Genomic DNA, 22,397 nt, shown 5'->3' with positions numbered 1-22,397 from the left:
TTACAAGAGGTGGGATGATTACGTATCCGTTATGTTAATTCGTTATTCCTGATTTAGTGACAGAAAGTTCAATAGTCCAGCGTTGGGATTGTCCAGGGGAAGGGAGTTTTCGAGGGGCATGTGGTGGGTTGGTGGATGGGCCAGTAATCCGGGCAGAGTTGTCATAGGCTGGTGGTGGGTCGCTAGGCTGTACGAGCCAGGAGTCCAGATAGGGGGCAGTAATAGGGCAGTCGAGGATGGGACTTCAGTATGGACTTCCATACTGCACACATATACAGCCATACATACACACAGACACACACATATGCACATACACACAACCACTATACTTGCAAGGCATAAATAAAACCTCATGGCTCATAGGCATGGGACATTTAGGATTCTGATAGCTTGTGGATCAGGCACAGGTGGACTCCAATGAAATTGCAGAACCATCTCAAGGACCATTGATCATAACAAAGGGTCTGAAATACTTATGTGAATGAAATATTCTTTTATATTTTTATACATTTACAAAACACTCCAAACACCTGCTTTTTTGTGGAGTGGGGTATTATGTTTAGACTGATGAGGAAAAAAAATAATTGAATCCATTTTAAGATGAGTCTGAAGCAAAACAAAATGTGGAAAACTTGAAAGGGTCTGGAAACTTTCCAGTTGTACTGTATAAACAATTAAAAAACTATCAATAAGTGGGTTGTATAGGCTAAGCCATGTACAGGCTTTAGGGCAGACCGAGAGTTCCATGATGATGTCAGCATTGTGAAAACTATGAGTGGAAAAGGGGACAAAACTGGTGGATTTTAGGTACCTAAGCACCTAGCGGCCATTGTAAAGTTTAGGTACCTAAAGAAAACTTCAGAAGTTTGTGCCAGTCACAGGGCAGTGATTAACCTCACTGAGGGCCTACAGGGCTATTGTAGGCCCTGGAGTGCAACCAAAGCTTTTAGGTGGTGGTTAAAGCTGCAGTTGGCAAGATTTTTTTATTCACTGAAACTGACACAATGCCCTGACAGAACAACATAAATCAGCCGGTTTTAGACAAAAAAAAAAGCACTTCTACCTCCACCTAGATCCTGTTATTTGTTTTACAAAAATCCACAGCTCCCGGTTCTTCTGGTCCAATCAGAGCAGGGCTGTGTGAGATCTGACTGTCAATCACAGTCTGGTGCAGTCTGGTGAGCACTGACGAGCACAAACTCGATGAGAGGATGCTCGGTGGTAGTGGAGGAGGGGCATGAGAGTTGTAAATATTCAAAATTCTGGCTAAGTCCCCTCAATCTGTCAGACTTGCCAACTACAGCTTTAATGTCAGGATTATCAGCGAGTGTTAAGTTATTGTGCAAAAAAGCAAAGTCTTCCTGTATGAACTATGCTACAGCTATCATATGGTATGTGGGAGCAATGCACTGATCCCTCTGTGGATCCATTTGTGGTTAAGGTCTTCCCCATGGTGTTAATTTAGCCATTTAAATGTGTGTAGTTAAATTAACTGAATTAACTTTGGTTAGATTTAAGACTTTGCATTTCACCCATCATTCAAATTAGGGCCCATATGGGACCTTCTTCTCCTTAACCACATTAGATTGGTGCATAAAGAACAAATTCCATTTTCTTTGGTGTTAATTTCTCAGTGAAGACATTGAATTGCAATTGTTTCATACATTTTTTATTTAAGTTTTTTAAATTAGTTTTGTTTTCATGTGTCTGATGTGGATACTAAATTGGTTACACATTAAATGATATTCTTCTACACACTTATGAAAATATATTGTACTTCAGTGCTATTAATTTCTTTACTTCTTAGCAGCCAAATCAGTCAAAAGAAAAGAAGTTATAATTATGCCTATAATACAAGTAGAATGCTTGAAAATCATTAGTGGGGAAAACAAACTCCATGCACTGTGCTCCCCATATATCAGTCCAGCTGATGGCTCTTCTTTTAAAGAGAAGCAGTAAAAGTGAAGGTTTGTGCTGAAAGGTGATTTTAAATTAAGAGAACAACTGCTGTGAAGCTATTCTAAACATTCTATTGCACAGTCTATCTTTGTAACTGTCATCTCTAAGTCTAACCACCAACATGAGGTCCACACCACCAGATACAGCTGAAATAGGTTACTGTGTTAAAATATTTTGTAAAAAACATGGACGTAGATCTTTGTAATGCCTTCTAATATTTAAAAAAATAATAATGCTGTAATGCAACAATGGTTGAGCTCCAACAGGTCAGCTCCCAGCCTTATCTTGTGTAGTAGACCCTGTAGTAGACAACCTTGGACCTCCAGAGGGAGTAGGAGTTGTCGAACTTGAGCAGATACGTCCCCTGCCCTGGATACTGGTGGCTCCCAGCATACACTTCCTCGTGGCTATCCCGCCGATAAACGGGCACGACTTCCTCGGTCAAAGGCGTCTGAGTGACCTTTGCTGTCTCTGGAGGCTCCCCTTTGAATTGAGAAACAAATAGTGAGAGGAAGAAAGTTGATCTAGTTCTAATTTTTATTTTGACTGACTTATACTAGCAAATACTATAAATCACAGAATTTTAAAGTGAAAACTGGACCACACAGAAGTTCAAAAAAGAAAATATTTACTCAAAAAGGTGCACAAGACTACAGAGTCTGAGGAAGATGTAATATACATCTGAATGTCACAAAACGTCTGTATGCTCCATGAAAAATGCCAAGGCCTCATATAAGGCTGCATATTATCTTATCCCACTGGAAATCCATTTAAATTGTAAATACACTGTGACTAACACAGTGCCTATATAAAACACTGGAGACACAGTAGGCTGGTTCTAATTGTTGTAATTTACCATGACTGTATGTAAATGTAAACATACTATACCCAACGATTTCATAACATATGAGTGAATGTGTGGATGTCCATGCTCACCATTTCCTGTGTCCTCATCACTAGGTTCAATCCCGGTGCTAACACTGCTGGAACCAGTAGCCAAATTTGTCCACTCAAAGTAGAGCCCAAAACCAATGTCATAGTGATCTGTGGCAAACTCCCAGAACATATACTTGCCATCTTCATTGGTAGGAACACGTATTGTAACCACTTCACCCCTACCAACTGTGATTATAGAGTCTGGATCATCGTGCATCTTTTCCTTAAACTCTTTGATAAGTGGCCTTGTCCACATGGATGGGGCCGAAATCCCTTAAAACATGAAGGACACAAGGAAAAGTTCAGCACAGGCATGTTGTTGAGAGCTCTCTAAAGAATGACTCAAGGTCAGCGTTTTGAAGAGATTCTAAAAACTTCAATGGAAAAGAGTATCTGAACTGTATCAATCAATACATACCTTATGACCTTTCAGTCATAAGATATAATGCATTTTTGCAGATGTCGGCAGCACTGTACTGCAAAGGTCAGTATCATTGTGCTGCAGGGTCAGTATCATTGTACTGGGTCAGTATCATTGTGCTGTGGGGTCAGTATCATTGTACTGGGTCAGTATCATTGTGCTGCAAGGGTCAGTATCTTTGTGCTGGGTCAATATCACTGTACTGTGGTGTTGAGCACATCAAAGAGTTGCTTCCTAAACATGTACTGAAGGTTTATTAAGACATCACTCTTATTACAAAGTTCTCAATGGAGTGCATTGTAGGCAATAGGCATCAATCAAACATACCTGGTGGTGTAGCAGTGTCTCTTTCTTCTTGTGAAAGGGAGCTAGTGTCCAGATGATCATTCACACTCTCACTGTGAGGAGCCGCACAGGCCTCACTTTGCTCTCTGTTATCTGGAGACTCGACCTGTTGGGTCTCCAAAGTAGTCTGCTGGATAAAAAGGCATGGGTCTTTAATATGCTGTAGACCGATGACGCTCAGTTCTACAGGAGGTCTAGTTACTGTAGCTGGGGCAAACTACAGAGACTCAGTTATGACATTAAATCCACTTGTGCGTCTGGAATACATTCCAAACCACAGTTAAGCAATTCCTCTTGTTCAGCTGTTGAGTAATTTGAAACACTGTACCTGTTGCTGGGATAGTTGCCATGCCTGCTGTATGTATTGCTGGTAGTGTTGCTCTTGCAGCTGTTGGATGAGGAAGTGCTGCTGCTCTGGGTCATCTGGGCACTGCTGGGCAGCGTACTGCTGGAACTGGACTGATGTCTGGGCATTCAGGGCTGCCATGATCTGTTGTCTGTCATGGCAAGGTACCCACCCATGATCATATACAATCACCGATAATGCTTTTAAGATTAATTTTACTCTAATGATTTTCACACATTGTTTATACAGTATCATGGAACTGGGGGTAAATTAAATACTGAGTGTGAGTGTTTTTGTTGTAGAAATGTGACAGCAGCAATATGCTTGAGGTTTGTGATCAAAAACTTGGCCCGAAGGTAAATTTACTAAGCTCTCAATTACTTCAACTGTAATACCCAGAGAGCAGACATACTGTAGGGTTTGTCCACAACGGAAGGCAGCTGCCAACTGCCTTGCTGCTTTCAACTGTCTAACGAGTCACTTGTCATTCGCCTTATTCAGGCTGCGGCCATTGTACACTACAGGGTACACTGACTATATAATTAATGCATTTTCGCCCCCTCCTATGGTTTGTGTACCCTATAGCCTCATTTTGGTTCACAATGGCCGCTGCCTGAATAAGGGGAATAAGAATTAATGTGCCAGCTATGAACTTTGTTTTGGATGGCCTAGCAAGATAGCAACACAGAACACTGTTGCCAGGACACAGCAGGACACAGGACAGCTGACTTTAATTAGTGAGTGTTGAAGCAGAGACATTCTGAAGAATTTTCCCTTGAAGGCATCATGTACACATTATGTACACTGCCTTCAAAATTCAGCAAAATCAAGGTATCTTAAGGCAGAATTTTACACAAACATTTGATTTGGACATGCCTTGATGTCTTGCTGCCAACTAATGTTATATTAGAAGGCAGGACTTTTAGCGTGAGCAAGCCCACTTACTTCTGCTGTTCCATCCGTAGTCGCTCCTCTTCCTCTCGTCTCCTCTTCTCCTCCTCACGCTGCTGTTGTTCCTGCTGCTCTCTGCGACACTGTTCCTCTTCCTGTCGTCGTCGCTCCATCTCCTCTCTCTCCAACCTGAGTCGCTCTTCCTCCTCCTTTCTGCAGTCAGCAAAGAGAAGACATTACACTCAGCCTTTGGAAGAGGTTTTTGAAAGGTCAAAAGGTAATGCTAACATATCCTACACAATGGTTTGTCTGATTGTGAACAAAAGATTAGGCAAGAGCTTAGCATTAATTATGACCACACTGCAGCTTTAAACCAGGTCCAGTTGGGGCAGTCCAAGTGATCAAGGCAAATAAAAATCAATGGGTTATCTGCTGCCATCTCATCCAACTCCCTAATGACTCTTTAAGACTTGCATTTAAGTCCAAACAGGAAAAACCAGATGTATTACACCTGGACTGAGACTGCTGCCTTCCGTTTACATGACCTACTGTCTTCACACTAACAAGATGTGGAGAAACAAACAGATTTGGGCCATAGAGAGACAGCCTGGGACCGCTTGAAACAAAGTCAGTTCCAGATTAGTACTAAGATGTGTGGGAACCAAAATAAGAATTGTGGCTCTGCAAAAGATTGGAAATGAAGCTGAGGCTTACCTTTTTCTCTCCTGTTCTTCTTTTTCTATCTTATGAGATGTAACATAAGGAGAGAATAAAGGACAACAGGTGTTCAGCAGCTTAATGAATTCTGCCATGGCATCTTCTTTTGTCATTTTGCCAAGGCTTGCCCATACTTTCCTGTCAGACCAATGAACAGAAGTGAATCAAATTGCACATTATATGAAACATGGGATGAATTACAAGCAACCTGGCTTTTAGATGTGGCCTAACCACTGTGAAAATGTGTGTATAAAATAGTTGAAAATAGTATTGTATTATTGAACATTTGTATTAAGTATTTGTATTAAGCTACATAAACATGTGATTTTAAGACCAGATTTGCACTTGTATATCTTCACACTGGTACATTTCTGTTGACATACCTTCTGTCATTTCCTAAGACATCGAAGAAACCTACTTCTGGACAGGCATCAGGGTCATATGGCCCTTGACATGCCTGTTTATGCAGGGCAACCAGCTTCAGTTTTTCCTCATAGGTTGGTTGGAAAGCTTTGCCATCTTTCTCTTTAAATGTAAAACAAGTACTGTCAGCAACTAGAATCACCTTGGAGAACATGATGCTGGTGAGTTGACATATTTGGTGAAACACTGACTGAAACTCAGATAAGGTAATGAATGTGTTGAACACAATTTGTTACCTGAGAATACTGATTGTCAAAACAAAATTATGTGCAGAATAAGACATGAGTCTTAGGTTTGTAGCCTACACAAACACTAATCACAACTTAAGTTGAAGCAAAATGTCTGTTGGGATAGAAGTATAGACTTACAAACATTTCCAGCCGTCTGAGACAACTGGCTAAGTCATTCATCCATTGTTGGCTATTATAGGCCTATATTGTCAATAGCCTAAATTAATCTGTGTATGATACATGGTTATTACCTTTCAGAAAGATCAGTGACATATCAAACAATTCCTCCAGCGAGAGACCCCAGTTGTTGTCTATATACCAATGTGCCACATTTTCATCGGGGCACAAATCCGTCTCTGTCCTTTCTAAGGACTGCGAAAGTTCCACATGGGCACCGACTTCCGAGGTCGTCTGTGGGTTGTCAGAACCATTCTGATGAGCAGTGGGGCTACCGCTGTCAGCCTCTGTTTTAGGCACTTCCATAGTCATAGCTCCACTTCGAACTGTCAAACAAGGTGGCCACGTAGCCTACTGCCTTCCGTACTCACTCCCGGAAATGCTCTTATTTGTCGACTCTTTACGCGTACACGTTTAATGACAGAACCTTGTGCGTAAAAGTCAACACATTAGCTTCAGCGAAAAGCACTGTTCTAATAGCAAGGATTAGGCTATAGTAATAACAAGTGTCATTCACAAGGCGGTATATACGGTTGACTTAAGCAAGGTATGCACCTGGCCAGTAGGGTAACAGGTGTAACAAAAGACACTTGACTTAAACTTGTGCTGGCGCGGCCACTACGTTATCACATCAGGCGCTGCGCAGATCTGGCTGAACGTGATGCGTTACGCAAAAATCCAGTATGCTTCACGTATACCTACAGCCAGATCTGCGCAGCGCTGCATGAAGTTGAATGAGCCTAGGAAACCTTGATGATAATACCTAAGAGAACAAAGGTTGGCCTGGCATGTTCATGGAGACCAATGAAAGTGGGAGAAATCATTTTAATTTCACACATCAAGGGAAACAAGATTTTCGAAGGCAGTTTTGCATAGGGAAAATGTGCACCATTTTGGTTTAAGAGATTGACGCACCATAAATGCAATAAAATATACTTATAAATAAGATCTTATGTTGGGAGATCATTGCAATTTAAGCAAAATAACTACTGGAGGAAAGTATCTACTTTTAACATACATTTCCAGAATTATGGTAATAACTGTACAAAGACTCGTGATAAAAATCATTCAAGTATTTACACAACACTACAGCCATCTCAGAACTCCAGAGATGATTATAAATACTTATTCGGACTTATAAGCACACTACCGGGAGTACAAAAATAGCACAGAATATTGTTAAAGTATAAGGCTGTAGATTTTTTTTCAGGTATGCATTTCTGTGAAATCACTCATTTTGAGTGTTACAAATGTACAGAAATTAAAATTGAAAAGATGAAACAAACATCAAACAAACATCCCATGCAATTAAAAAAAAAAAAAAAGCATCAAAAACCCTTCAGCAAAACACAAACCACTGCTCTCTACAGCCTTGTATGCAGAGATTTTGTGTAACGAGTCCATTACTGTGCAATGTCAATTCAGAGCCCCACATCATCTACTGATACAAATCAGCAGACCCAATTACAGTTTGCAGCTGTAGAAGAAGAAACAAATAACTTTCATAAATGTGCTAAAAAATACAAGTGAGAATGAGGTTCAAAGTGAAACAGACCCTTAAAAGGGAGTTGAAGGCCAGAAGTGCAGCTATGGACAATCAAAATGTTTCTACTTCCATTCAAGGGAAGCAATCAAAACAGATCAATGTGAAAAGCTCAGCATGGAAACAGGGCTGGTCCTGGGAACAGCGAGTGATGTATGAGAAGAGGGTGAAACAGTCCATTTCTTTGTAATCTAGTGTGTGCGTGCATGTGTGTTTAGGAGGTGAACCCTGATTATGTGTGTGCACTATGCAAAAATGTTAACCATCTCACAAATCTCTTGCATAAAACTCTACTCATTCCAACTGGCCTATCAAGAGTAATGTTCTCTGGAGGTTTTGAAATTGCACTTCTTGCTGTCCGAGGTATATTAAGATTATGTCAGAGGATATGTACAGAGTGATCTTTAGATATGTACTAAATGCTGGAGGAATTAAGCGCTGTGGGTGTTGTTGGTGGTGAAGGCGTGGAGGTTCCCCAGCTGACTCAGGCCGCTCTGGATGTGGGACACATGAATCTCCACGTTGTTCTGGAAGCAGCTGTGCAGTGGAGAAAAGCACGCAGTCACAAACTGAGGCAGGGAAGGTAGGGCTGCTTGATCATGGCAAAAATCATAATCATGATTATGTTGGTCAATATTGAAAACATGATTAGCCACATTGTCACCCTGCATTTATATATATTTTTGTTTTAACCGTGGATGTCTAACACACCACTGCAATAAGAGTTGTAGCACTATCTATCTATCTATCTATCTATCTCTCTTTTTTTATTTTTGTAATCAATGCAAGCAAAGAAAGACCATAACTGAAATAATAATAAAAAAGATTAAGCTAAATGCACAACCCTAGGGCAAGCTGTTCAACCCATAATAATGATACTTCATTGTTTGTGGAAAGCACACAGAAAGATAATCTGAGTACACAGGCACAGATTCTCATAATGAGGCAGGTCTCAAACAAGGGAAGTTACAAGAAACCCAGTTTGCAAAATAAGAATGATCACTTCACTGTTAGCTGGATGAAAAGTTTGGGTGAAAATGACATGGTAATAGAATGCAATTAGTGAAAGCTCTTACCTGGCATTAGAAGTATCAATTGACTTTTTGATATCATTGAGTGAATCGGTCAATGATTTAAACCCAAAGGAATTCAAATCACCTCCCTCAGCCAAACACTAAACAAAAATGGAAAGTAATTATTTCATTTCGCATGAACACACAATATCACCAGAATTATTGCATGCTATAATATAATGTAATTTAATCTAGCTGACTAATTCAATGACCAAGCATCTAATCAAATCAACCTTCAAGAACAGTTGATCTTTGATAATGTCTGAAATAAAGTGTTTATTTGGACCAGCACAAAATTCAACACATTTAAAACATTCGAAACAGGGTCTAATTAATCAGAAGTATGCCATCTTTTGAAGTGAAATTTAGAACAAGAAAAACTCTGGCCCAGCCGATCAACAGTGTTTCAAAAAAGCACTGAAAGTTACGGGGTGCACTTGGCTGATGAACTGAAATATCCAGGACACGTAACCACACACCTTAACACACACACACAACTTAACTAAATATCCAAAATCAATTAATCCCACAAGGAGATTTGAAGCATGAATTAAAATTCAATTCATAAATATTAATTAATTAATCCCATTCATGTCATTAATCCCTAATCTCCAAATGCTCTCTGTGACGGGGATAGTGTGCTGCCTCCTTGCCTTGATCTGCAGCAGCAGTGTGGTGAGGTTGGAGATGAGCTGGGTGAGCCGTGGGCTGTGGACGCAGTGCTGACCGTTGGGGAGGGCGTTGGCCTGCCTGACCATCTTTTGAGCCTCTTCCTCGCAGCGCCGCCGCACGTCAATGGCCTCCTCCGCGGGCTGAAGGCCCTGCTCTGGAGCCAGCTGTGGGGGAGCTTACCGAGATTAACGCAACGCAATAGTTCTTTGACCTCAACGTAACGGCTTCAAAGTCATACTTATAATGTGGAGTGTGGCATTGCCAATGTGTGCCCAGAACGCCATTGGTATTGCAATGTAGTGTTATGACAGCAGGAACATGACCCCATTTGTCAGTTAAAGATGCACTAGTACGGCTAAAGTGCTAAACATCATTGAAAATCGAGAAATACTAATTCTTCCATCGTTATTTTATGTCTTACAGTTGTGTTCCTCGTGTTCAATTTTCCTTTAAAGCCTATTTCAAAGAGTCATATGAAGTTCCTAAAATTAAATTAAGACAATTGAAAGGTTCATCTCCTAAATGTCCAAAATCCCTGACAAGGTGCAAAAAAAGGTCTCCTCCAGTAAATGAAGATCTAAAGACACAATCTCAATCTAAATGTTAGTCATGATCTTCATATTACTAACCTAACTAACTAAAGTTCAGTTACACAGTACACCATGTTTGACATGAAAACTAGTCAGGCAGGTTAATAAAGTGGCATGTGAGGACAGGCTTCCAATGGTAAATGATCCATAGCCTACATTGTGTGTATATGTCTGAAAGGATGGGTCATCACCTTATAGCAATACTGCTGAACTTCATGCAGCACTTTATTGAGGTCTTTGTTAAGCTGCTCAAGGTCCAACACAATGGTAGCATATCTCCTTTGAAACTCGTATTCTATTGGCATTGCATATGATTTCTGTAGAAACAGATCATGGCGTTAACATTTCTCAACACACTGAGAAAAATACATTACACAAATACATCTACTTCTCAGAAAACACACATACCAGTTTTTCAGCTTCTGCATTCATCTCTTTTAACTGTTTTATATGCTCCTTCTTAACCATGAGGATCTTTGATAACCGTGTCTGAAATAACAAAGTTTATAAGTTAATTGATTATTAATCAGCACAAAATTTAATACAATCAAAATCAGGGCCTAATTAATTAGAAATACGTAATCTTTGGAGATGACTCACAACTTGTACAAGAAAATTGACTGGAAAGCCGCCAAGTGTTTCTCCCTCTGATGTGGTCAGGGTACTCTTCCATGGAGACTGACCGAGCAAAGGATCATTATCCTGCAGATAAACAAACAGCAGAAAAAAGCATGAGCATTTGTAGAAGAAGGCAAAATGAAGGGTATTATCAGTAACCCTACTGAACTTTAGCTCTGCATCCTGGTGACAAACAAACCAACACAGCTGCACCATGATGAAGCACTGCATTTAACTTAAGACATTTTTATAGATGTAGATTTGTTTTTGAATATACATTTGAGCATATGTGTTACCCTAACACACAAGTCTAGTGTAACCTCTATTGGGCGTGAAAGGCTGATACCATTAGTGCAGATGGGGCTGATGAGGGGTACGGTTCTCGAGTGGGCGTCAGGAAGGTGTGGAGGCGGGCTGGACGCTGCTTCTGAGCAAAGGCTGAAAGTGGCATAGTTTCACCTGGATCATGGCTCTGGAAGCAGAGGATAACAGAATATAGTATACAGTATAGTATTATACACCAAGACAAAAGGTTTCAGACAGCAACTTATTAAATGTCCTACTGTAGCCTACTGAGAAATAGGCCTAGGAAGCCTAGTCATGCACAATATGGTTCAGATATCTAAAAAGAAAAGTACAAACAGTGCAGTGTCACTGTGCAGCATGTTACTATTGATTGTATAAGTATAAGTATATACTCTTTTGATCCCGTGAGGGAAATTTGGTCTCTGCATTTATCCCAATCCGTGAATTAGTGAAACACACTCAGCACACAGTGAACACACAGTGAGGTGAAGCACACACTAATCCCAGCGCAGTGAGCTGCCTGCTACAACAGCGGCGCTCGGGGAGCAGTTAGGGGTTAGGTGCCTTGCTCAAGGACACTTCAGCCGTGCCTACTGGTCGGGGTTTGAACTGGCAACCCTCCGGTTACAAGTCCGAAGCGCTAACCAGTAGGCCACGGCTGCCCCACGGCTGTGTTTGAAGCTGAAACCTGAATAACCTCAGTTGTTTTCTGATTAGACCTAAACAGCTACAGTTCAATTCTCTCATCTAAAATGATATTACGACACAGTATGCAAACAAGCTATGATGAAAATGACACCAGGCCTGCAAATCACGTCACGTACGAGCAAGTGGTCGACAGACTTACAAGGACTTCATAATCCGGAACTGTGTGTGTCCCTAGACCCTTTCTGTCAAACGTGACCCTGTATGTGGCTGCACCAGTGTCCACAGCGTCGATTTGGCCCGTGAAGAGGCCGTCGTGAACACCTCTCAGGCGAGCTGGAGAAGGGATGGGTGTTTAAGTTTCCCACATTTTCACAAAAAGTGTGGTAAGAAATGACATTGTCTAGGAGGATATACAACACTCATCACTGAGGCTAGCTGGTCATTTCTGCTAACTAGCACTAAAAACTATGACAAAGGGAATTTTTTGGTCTCTAGAATACATGACTCACAGAGTTGGACATGCCTTCCTGCTATTTTTTTTACTGCTCATTAAGGGGATCGCGTAAGCCTGAGCATGGCCCAGTGATCAACTGTAGGACATATTTTATACTATTTGAAACAAAATAATTCTAAGTGTCTAACTGCCAGGATCTGTATTGTCCTCATGCAGTGATGATGACCTTAAATATCTAAACACATAAACACTGCCATCTGCTGGAATTAGTTCTAGTCCTCCACCCACCCAAACAAAACACCAATGCTTGCTAAAAAATGCTCAACGTAAACCCCTGCCACCTAGACCTTTCCACTAACTCTTACCTGTGACTTTGGTTCCTATGACCAAGGGCAAGGGGATCTCCTCGGGCAAGTCTTTGCATTGTGCCAAGTCTGCGAGCTTGCGCTGCTGCAGAAGTCGAATCTTCTGCCTCTTCTGCTCCAGGGCTGACCGCTCCTCCGCAAAGAATCCAGATGAACACCTGCCCAACACAGTCACAGTTCACAGTCAATCTACTGCAATCAAAAATGACATTTACAATGAACAGTGCAATGAACACCGACTGAGGCCAACAGTTGCCTGGTGAAGCAAACAGGATTAAACTGTGGCTGCACCAACAAGTCAAAATGATACAAACACCAGAGATTCCACTGTATTTTTTTGAAGTTATTATTCAAAAATCCTTATTTACATAATTGTTAATGCATAAAACTAGAAGTATACAGTGATGCACTGCTGATTTGAAACCTCAAGAGACACCAGAGTTACATATGCTGCATCACCTTCTAGGTTTTCCCATCAATCTTCTGATTGTTGCCCATTCAACTCTTGTCAACTTCCTTGTTTTTAGCCCTGGGAATGACTCTTTCAGGCAGAGGCAGAAGTCATTGTCTCCTTCAAATAAAGGTCTAGACAATGTAGGGAAAGCAGTTAAGTGGCAGTGTGTGGTTCATAGAGAAATGTCATAAATAGCAGAGAGCTATTAACAAAAAAAGTGCAGGGTAACATACCCATCAATGTTTGAATAAAACCATTCGTATATGCACCACTTGTGTGCTTTAGGCAATTTCAATAAATTCCTTAATCTCAGTCCAATCTTCTGAGATGCCTTTTTGTCTGGGACTGCAAAATCAGCAAATTTCTGGAGGGAGGATGGTAAAAGTAGAGAGTGATGATGTTGCTATAACTTGTAATGTAACTTAATCTCCAGGGACCATAAACCCATGAGGACAGTTGCAGACTTAGGAGGGCTTAGTTGAGGCATTTTAGTCATTTAGAGATATTTATCTAAACAGCAATACATTATTATAAATAAACACAATCTGTGCAGATAAATAAAAATGTCACAAACATAATGACTTTCTTTACTATATTCCCAATTCTATACAATAACATGAAACAAAGCAAAGGTGAAACAAAATTCTGGATAAATTTGTTTTTGCACAAACATGGTTATTGTTAACAGAGCCCAATCTTTTCTAGGTCTCTAGCAATAAGTTGTCCATTTATGATTACAATCGATAACATCATGTTCACTGGTGTAGATAAATACATAGACTGTAACCTGTGGCATAGTTGTCACTCTATGACTCCTCCTAGGCGATCTGGAGGTGACTGGCCCTTCATCCTCCTCAGACAAAACACGGCTCCTCTTTGAGCCCCTGGTCTGCAATTAATATCAGAAAGACAAATGCTGAGTGGCCTCCAAGCAGAGATTACTACTGTATCATTAGGCTACTCCATAAGAAAACTACTAAGACTAAGGCGCAATAAGAATTACAGAAAAGTGGTCAGGCCTACATTCTCCACAGGTGAAAAATCTGCTCTTCCCTTTGGAGATCTGGATGAGCCATGTTTCTCACTCCAAGTGTTTGATAAACTTCCTTCTGAAAATCAAGGTTTGAAACAAATACTTCATGATGATAGAAACATAGTGCACAAAAAGAATGGATGAAAGATTTCGAACAATTATAGAGTTAGGACCAATATTGCTTTATGGCTCATTAAAATTATTTGTTTTATGGTTAATACAAATTCTTATGGGAAATTGAAATGTTTATTAGCCTCATCAGTTGCTGCACCGTGGGTGGCATTACCTTTCAGACTGACAAGAGCTTTTGCTGACGAACCTGACGGGAGAAAGGTAAACTGTTAAATGGAATGTCAAGTGTGTTCTTTAACTTACTGTATTTAAAGCAAACCCTCTTAGATAAATTGTGTTTAAATGATTAACATTAGCAAGCTAACATCACCTAGCTAGTGACAAATGTTCAGACGAAAAAGGCCTAATTTGTTATGAAATTGGTGTCGACATAATAATTTACGGCCAATACGAACTGCAGCGCCGGGGGTCGGAGTCAATGTCAATGTCTCCAGCTGCTTCTTTGAAATCTAGCCATCATTAATCGACAACATTAACCAAGGCCTCCAGACGCAGTATTTGTGAAATGACAGCCAGTCAGATACAGGTATACAAGGCTAGTTGGCTAGTTTGGAGCTAGCTCTAGCTACGAAGGTATCCAGTAGCAAGTCAACTATCTTAGCTAGGACCCTCATCAGCTAGCCACAGTAGCTAAAATAAGTCGAATTAACAGACAGACAAGCCAACTGACGTATGTCTTAAAATAGTTCACGAGAAGCCAAAACCGGGATAAAACAAATCCGAATATTTAGCTGACTAACCAAAAAGCAAAAGTCAAAACAGAGCAAGTGAGAACAACTGGTAGACGAAAGTCAGCAGCTGGTCCGAAGCTGAAAAACAATTTTTGCAACAATAATGTTAAGTGGTTGTAAACTGTGTAACGTTGAGTAAATAACCACACAGCGTCTTGTCAAGTGGCCATCACGCTGGTACACGGTCGTCTAAAGCTGAAACATAGTACGTCTACAAAATATCCACCAGTGTATCGTCGTTAGCTGGTTACTCACTTTCGTCCAGCAGCTGTTCCATCTCCGCCATCTTGAATCAGCCGCGCTACGTTTTCAAAGGCTGCCGGTCGGGGTGCATTGTGGGATGGAGACGGCTGAAGAGGGCCATTCGAAAGGAGTGCACACTGCAAACTACAAAGTTGGTTCTTTCCACAAATGGCCAATTCCTACCTAGGGAGTTGCTAAAATTTGATTAATATCAGGAAGAAATTTTCTTGAAAGGAATCAATGCTTCATAAAACACAGAAATCAAAAGATGAAATAAAGAATCAATGCCTTAAATTAAGGCTAGGGCTAGGCTACCTATGTTGAATGATTAGGCCTGATAGAAAACATTGCCGGTTTCAGATTGATAATAGTCCAGTAATAGCCTACTATTAATATTATCAGGGTGCGATTTGTAGGGGGGGATGGTGAGGATTTCCCACCCTCTGGTTTTCCTATCCCTACCTCTGCTAAATTATTTTTAATCGTCGGGGGGGACATTTATCCCCCTCTGCCCCTCATATTGATTAAGTAAGGATAAATGTATAGAACGCCGGTCATTGTCGGGAGATAGGTCCCGACAGGGCGAACCGGACCCCGACGCGCAGCAGAGGGGTCTTGTTCCGCCCTGAAGGGACCTCTGCTGCGCGTCGGGGTCCGGTTCGCCCTGTCGGGACCTATCTCCCGACAATGACCGCGGCGTTCTATACATTATCCCGCTTATTACACGGCTACTTACCAAAACGACACAATAAACTCCCCACGATATGACTCTTTAGCCTACATAGCCGAGGCTATAGCCTATTTGTTACCGTTTAATCATGGCTTTTGCTGAGAAACATAGTTCGCAACAACACACGCTGAACTTGAATCAAACATTCTTTAGAACACAGCTGATCAACCGTCTGCTTTCACTTTTGAATGAAGTTCCAATCCTTGCGTAGTGATATGAAAGAATTGACTTAGAAGCACAAAGCCCATTTTCCTTGACAGCGGTCTGTTATAGCCTACTTAGCAACGGTCTGTTATTCAGAATTAGCAGGCCGCCGAAGGTTGGGAAGGCCCATTCAAGTGAATGGAGCATTCTGCAGCACTATGAAGAGCCGTGTAATAAGTAGCATTAATCAATATGAGGGGCAGAGGGGGATAAATGTTGTCCCCCCCGACGATAAAAAAATATTTAGCAGAGATAGGGATAGGAAAACCAGAGGGTGGTAAATCCTCACCATGTAGGCTAAAGAGTCATATCGTGGGGAGTTTATTGTGTCGTTTTATAGCCGTGTAATAAGCGGGATAATGTATAGAACGCCGGTCATTGTCGGAAGATAGGTCCCGACAGGGCGAACCGGACCCCGACTTTCATATAAGTAAAGCGCTGCAACGTGAGAACAGTCTAGTAGGCTAGCCTACATAATAATCTGACATCAGAAACGCACCGTCACCGTCAGCACTGATGCTGCTGACACAATGGCTGCGTGAAAAACTTAATTTGGCCTTGATCGTGCAGGACATTTCAGAATGTCGAGTGTGTAATCCATCATAAATGGCTAGGTTCAATGGAAAAGTTAGCTGGACAAATGAAAGAAAACGAGAAGGATTCAGTGAAGCATAATAATGTTTCAGAACCTTCAAAATCATTTTTTACAAGAAGGAGAGCCTTTGACACACGCACGCTACGGCCAACGTCACGAGACTGTCATAATGGATAGAACACCAAGCACTACATCAAACAGAGCTCCCGTAGCACAATGGACTGTACGTCGCTGTTTAAAGCACTTGAAGCATTGTGCCAGCATCGCAGGTTCTGATCCTACTTCATGACGTGACCTTCCCGTTAATTTTACCGATGTCCGGTAGCGTAGTCAGTGCAATCGCGAGGGCGTGCGTGCGTAGGTGCGTGCGTGCGTGCGATCTCGCGATCTCTTAAGAAGCCAATTGCGTGACTGTTTGTTTGCTGTTTGCCTGTTGTGCTGTTTACTGAGGGCACTCATATTAACCACTGATATCGATTGCAACTGCCGGAGAAATAAAAATCATTTTTTACGAGGAGAGCCTTTGACACACGCACGCTACGGCCAACGTCACGAGACTGTCATAATGGATAGAACACCAAGCACTAGGCTACATCAAACAGAGCTCCCGTAGCACAATGGACTGTACGTCGCTGTTTAAAGCACTTGAAGCATTGTGCCAGCGTCGCAGGTTCTGATCCTACTTCATGACGTGACCTTCCCGTTAACTTTACCGATGTCCGGTAGCGTAGTCAGTGCAATCGCGAGGGCGTGCGTGCGTAGGTGCGTGCGTGCGTGCGATCTCGCGATCTCTTAAGAAGCCAATTGCGTGACTGTTTGTTTGCTGTTTGCCTGTTGTGCTGTTTACTGAGGGCACTCATATTAACCACTGATATCAATTGCAACTGCCAGAGAAATAAAAAACATTTTTTACGAGAAGGAGAGCCTTTGACACACGCACGCTACGGCCAACGTCATGAGACTGTCATAATGGATAGAACACCAAGCACTACATCAAACAGAGCTCCCGTAGCACAATGGACTGTACGTCGCTGTTTAAAGCACTTGAAGCATTGTGCCAGCGTCGCATGTTCTGATCCTGCTTCATGACGTGCCCTTCCCGTTAATTTTACCGATGTCCGGTAGCGTAGTCAGTGCAATCGCGAGGGCGTGCGTGCGTAGGTGCGTGCGTGCGTGCGATCTCGCGATCTCTTAAGAAGCCAATTGCGTAACTGTTTCTAACTGTATGCTGTTTGCCTGTTGTGCTGTTTACTGAGGGCACTCATATTAACCACTGATATCAATTGCAACTGCCGGAGAAATAAAAATCATTTTTTACGAGGAGAGCCTTTGACACACGCATGCTACGGCCAATGTCACGAGACTGTCATAATGAATAGAACACCAAGCACTACATCAAACAGAGCTCCCATAGCACAATGGACTGTACGTCGCTGTTTAAAGCACTTGAAGCATTGTGCCAGCGTCGCAGGTTCTGATCCTACTTCATGACGTGACCTTCCCGTTAACTTTACCGATGTCCGGTAGCGTAGTCAGTGCAATCGCGAGGGCGTAGGTGCGTGCGTGCGTGCGATCTCGCGATCTCTTAAGAAGCCAATTGCGTGACTGTTTGTTTGCTGTTTGCCTGTTGTGCTATTTACTGAGGGCACTCATATTAACCACTGATATCAATTGCAACTGCCGGAGAAATAAAAATCATTTTTTAGAGGAGAGCCTTTGACACACGCACGCTACGGCCAACGTCACGAGACTGTCATAATCGATAGAACACCGAGCACTACATTAAACAGCGCTACCGTAGCACAATGGACTAGACGTCGCTGTGCAAAGCACTTGCATTGTGCCAGCGTCGCAGGTTCAAATCCTGCTTCGTGAGCTGACCAGCCCCGTCACGCGGTCTTCCGTTCATTTTACCGATGTCCGGTAGCCTGCGTGCGTGCGTGAGTGAGTGCGTGCGCGCGATCTCGCGATCTCTTAAGAAGCCAATTGCGTAACTGTTTCTAACTGTATGCTGTTTGCCTGTTGTGCCGTTTACTGAGGGCACTCATATTAACCACTGATATCTATAGGCCTTCATCACGGCAGCTGAAGCAGGGCTGTTCAGTTTCCTTTTGGCAGGCAAACCACAGGTGTTCCTAAAAACATTAACGAGGCCTCTGGTTGAAGTAACTGTGGCCGAATCTGACACTTAATTAGAAACACCTGTGCTCACACAGGAGCAGGGCGGTTCACTTCCTACTTCGGCTGCCGTGATAAAGGCCTATTGCAACTGCCGGAGAAATAAAAAAATTTTTTACGAGGAGAGCCTTTGACACACGCACGCTACGGCCAACGTCACGAGACTGTCATAATGAATAGAACACCAAGCACTACATCAAACAGAGCTCCCATAGCACAATGGACTGTATGTCGCTGTTTAAAGCACTTGAAGCATTGTGCCAGCGTCGCAGGTTCTGATCCTACTTCATGACGTGACCTTCCCGTTAACTTTACCGATGTCCGGTAGCGTAGTCAGTGCAATCGCGAGGGCGTGCGTGCGTAGGTGCGTGCGTGCGTGCGATCTCGCGATCTCGTAAGAAGCCAATTGCGTGACTGTTTGTTTGCTGTTTGCCTGTTGTGCTGTTTACTGAGGGCACTCATATTAACCACTGATATCAATTGCAACTGCCGGAGAAATAAAAATCATTTTTTACGAGGAGAGCCTTTGACACACGCATGCTACGGCCAACGTCACGAGACTGTCATAATGAATAGAACACCAAGCACTACATCAAACAGAGCTCCCGTAGCACAATGGACTGTACGTCGCTGTTTAAAGCACTTGAAGCATTGTGCCAGCGTCGCAGGTTCTGATCCTACTTCATGACGTGACCTTCCCGTTAATTTTACCGATGTCCGGTAGCGTAGTCAGTGAAGTCGCGAGGGCGTGCGTGCGTAGGTGCGTGCGTGCGTGCGATCTCGCGATCTCTTAAGAAGCCAATTGCGTGACTGTTTGTTTGCTGTTTGCGTGTTGTGCTGTTTACTGAGGGCACTCATATTAACCACTGATATCAATTGCAACTGCCGGAGAAATAAAAATTTTTTTTATGAGGAGAGCCTTTGACACACGCACGCTACGGCCAACGTCACGAGACTGTCATAATGGATAGAACACCAAGCACTACATCAAACAGAGCTCCCGTAGCACAATGGACTGTACGTCGCTGTTTAAAGCACTTGAAGCATTGTGCCAGCGTCGCAGGTTCTGATCCTACTTCATGACGTGACCTTCACGTTAACTTTACCGATGTCCGGTAGCGTAGTCAGTGCAATCGCGAGGGCGTGCGTGCGTAGGTGCGTGCGTGCGTGCGATCTCGCGATCTCTTAAGAAGCCAATTGCGTGACTGTTTGTTTGCTGTTTGCCTGTTGTGCTGTTTACTGAGGGCACTCATATTAACCACTGATATCAATTGCAACTGCCGGAGAAATAAAAATCATTTTTTAGAGGAGAGCCTTTGACACACGCACGCTATGGCCAACGTCACGAGACTGTCATAATCGATAGAACACCGAGCACTACATTAAACAGCGCTACCGTAGCACAATGGACTAGACGTCGCTGTGCAAAGCACTTGCATTGTGACAGCGTCGCAGGTTCAAATCCTGCTTCGTGAGCTGACCAGCCCCGTCACGCGGTCTTCCGTTCATTTTACCGATGTCCGGTAGCCTGCTTGCGTGCGTGAGTGAGTGCGTGCGCGCGATCTCGCGATCTCTTAAGAAGCCAATTGCGTAACTGTTTCTAACTGTATGCTGTTTGCCTGTTGTGCTGTTTACTGAGGGCACTCATATTAACCACTGATATCAATTGCAACTGCCGGAGAAATAAAAATCATTTTTTACGAGGAGAGCCTTTGACACACGCACGCTACGGCCAACGTCACGAGACTGTCATAATGAATAGAACACCAAGCACTACATCAAACAGAGCTCCCGTAGCACAATGGACTGTACGTCGCTGTTTAAAGCACTTGAAGCATTGTGCCAGCGTCGCAGGTTCTGATCCTACTTCATGACGTGACCTTCCCGTTAACTTTACCGATGTCCGGTAGGTAGTCAGTGCAATCGCGAGGGCGTGCGTGCGTAGGTGCTTGCGTGCGTGCGATCTCGCGATCTCTTAAGAAGCCAATTGCCTGACTGTTTGTTTGCTGTTTGCCTGTTGTGCTGTTTACTGAGGGCACTCATATTAACCACTGATATCAATTGCAACTGCCAGAGAAATAAAAAACATTTTTTACGAGAAGGAGAGCCTTTGACACACGCACGCTACGGCCAACGTCATGAGACTGTCATAATGGATAGAACACCAAGCACTACATCAAACAGAGCTCCCGTAGCACAATGGACTGTACGTCGCTGTTTAAAGCACTTGAAGCATTGTGCCAGCGTCGCATGTTCTGATCCTGCTTCATGACGTGCCCTTCCCGTTAATTTTACCGATGTCCGGTAGCGTAGTCAGTGCAATCGCGAGGGCGTGCGTGCGTAGGTGCGTGCGTGCGTGCGATCTCGCGATCTCTTAAGAAGCCAATTGCGTAACTGTTTCTAACTGTATGCTGTTTGCCTGTTGTGCTGTTTACTGAGGGCACTCATATTAACCACTGATATCAATTGCAACTGCCGGAGAAATAAAAATCATTTTTTACGAGGAGAGCCTTTGACACACGCATGCTACGGCCAACGTCACGAGACTGTCATAATGAATAGAACACCAAGCACTACATCAAACAGAGCTCCCATAGCACAATGGACTGTACGTCGCTGTTTAAAGCACTTGAAGCATTGTGCCAGCGTCGCAGGTTCTGATCCTACTTCATGACGTGACCTTCCCGTTAACTTTACCGATGTCCGGTAGCGTAGTCAGTGCAATCGCGAGGGCGTAGGTGCGTGCGTGCGTGCGATCTCGCGATCTCTTAAGAAGCCAATTGCGTGACTGTTTGTTTGCTGTTTGCCTGTTGTGCTATTTACTGAGGGCACTCATATTAACCACTGATATCAATTGCAACTGCCGGAGAAATAAAAATCATTTTTTAGAGGAGAGCCTTTGACACACGCACGCTACGGCCAACGTCACGAGACTGTCATAATCGATAGAACACCGAGCACTACATTAAACAGCGCTACCGTAGCACAATGGACTAGACGTCGCTGTGCAAAGCACTTGCATTGTGCCAGCGTCGCAGGTTCAAATCCTGCTTCGTGAGCTGACCAGCCCCGTCACGCGGTCTTCCGTTCATTTTACCGATGTCCGGTAGCCTGCGTGCGTGCGTGAGTGAGTGCATGCGCGCGATCTCGCGATCTCTTAAGAAGCCAATTGCGTGACTGTTTGTTTGCTGTTTGCCTGTTGTGCTGTTTACTGAGGGCACTCATATTAACCACTGAAAAACACACAAGCCTACGCCTGAATTACCACAAAGGAACCATTCAATGTCAGAATCAGAATCAGTGCTCAGAATGGAATGCTAATAAATATTGCTCTGGCAGTTGAAGTTCAAGTAATTTATTGTCATAGGCTACTCATAAAAAGA

General features: G+C 42.9%; 2 protein-coding genes across 3 annotated transcripts; both read right to left on the bottom strand.

Moving 5' to 3' along the window:
- Window positions 1–1,652: 1,652 nt before the first annotated feature.
- LOC143139107 (Golgi resident protein GCP60) lies at window positions 1,653–7,045 on the bottom strand. 2 transcript variants are annotated; one of them, XM_076299675.1, is made up of 8 exons: window positions 6,520–7,045; window positions 5,999–6,140; window positions 5,613–5,753; window positions 4,953–5,111; window positions 3,990–4,158; window positions 3,644–3,791; window positions 2,896–3,168; window positions 1,653–2,442 (listed from the first exon to the last, which is right to left on the bottom strand). In XM_076299675.1, the coding sequence occupies exons 1-8, from the start codon at window positions 6,755–6,757 to the stop codon at window positions 2,240–2,242; spliced, it is 1,473 nt and encodes a 490-aa protein (XP_076155790.1). In that variant the 5' UTR covers window positions 6,758–7,045; the 3' UTR covers window positions 1,653–2,239. The 2 variants fall into 2 exon arrangements, with proteins under 2 accessions (XP_076155790.1, XP_076155791.1); XM_076299676.1 differs by having other exon boundaries at window positions 3,644–3,788.
- A 207-nt stretch (window positions 7,046–7,252) lies between these two features.
- Window positions 7,253–15,365, bottom strand: LOC143139106 (protein lin-9 homolog). Its single transcript, XM_076299674.1, has 15 exons — window positions 15,320–15,365; window positions 14,488–14,520; window positions 14,192–14,277; window positions 13,956–14,057; window positions 13,402–13,532; window positions 13,174–13,299; window positions 12,715–12,872; window positions 12,095–12,228; window positions 11,288–11,413; window positions 10,924–11,025; window positions 10,732–10,812; window positions 10,515–10,640; window positions 9,715–9,897; window positions 9,065–9,162; window positions 7,253–8,525 (listed from the first exon to the last, which is right to left on the bottom strand). The coding sequence occupies exons 1-15, from the start codon at window positions 15,348–15,350 to the stop codon at window positions 8,420–8,422; spliced, it is 1,623 nt and encodes a 540-aa protein (XP_076155789.1). The 5' UTR covers window positions 15,351–15,365; the 3' UTR covers window positions 7,253–8,419.
- Window positions 15,366–22,397: the final 7,032 nt, after the last annotated feature.

The sequence above is a fragment of the Alosa pseudoharengus genome, unplaced genomic scaffold (genome assembly GCF_046254945.1).
Source record: "Alosa pseudoharengus isolate Yale_2024_CS ecotype anadromous, Long Island Sound unplaced genomic scaffold, YU_APseudo_1.1 YU_APseudo_1.1_scf_22, whole genome shotgun sequence".
In the NCBI taxonomy this organism is placed as follows: Eukaryota; Metazoa; Chordata; class Actinopteri; order Clupeiformes; family Clupeidae; genus Alosa; species Alosa pseudoharengus.
The sequence above is the reverse complement of the archived record's forward strand: the minus strand, read 5'-3'. Positions and strand labels throughout refer to the sequence as shown.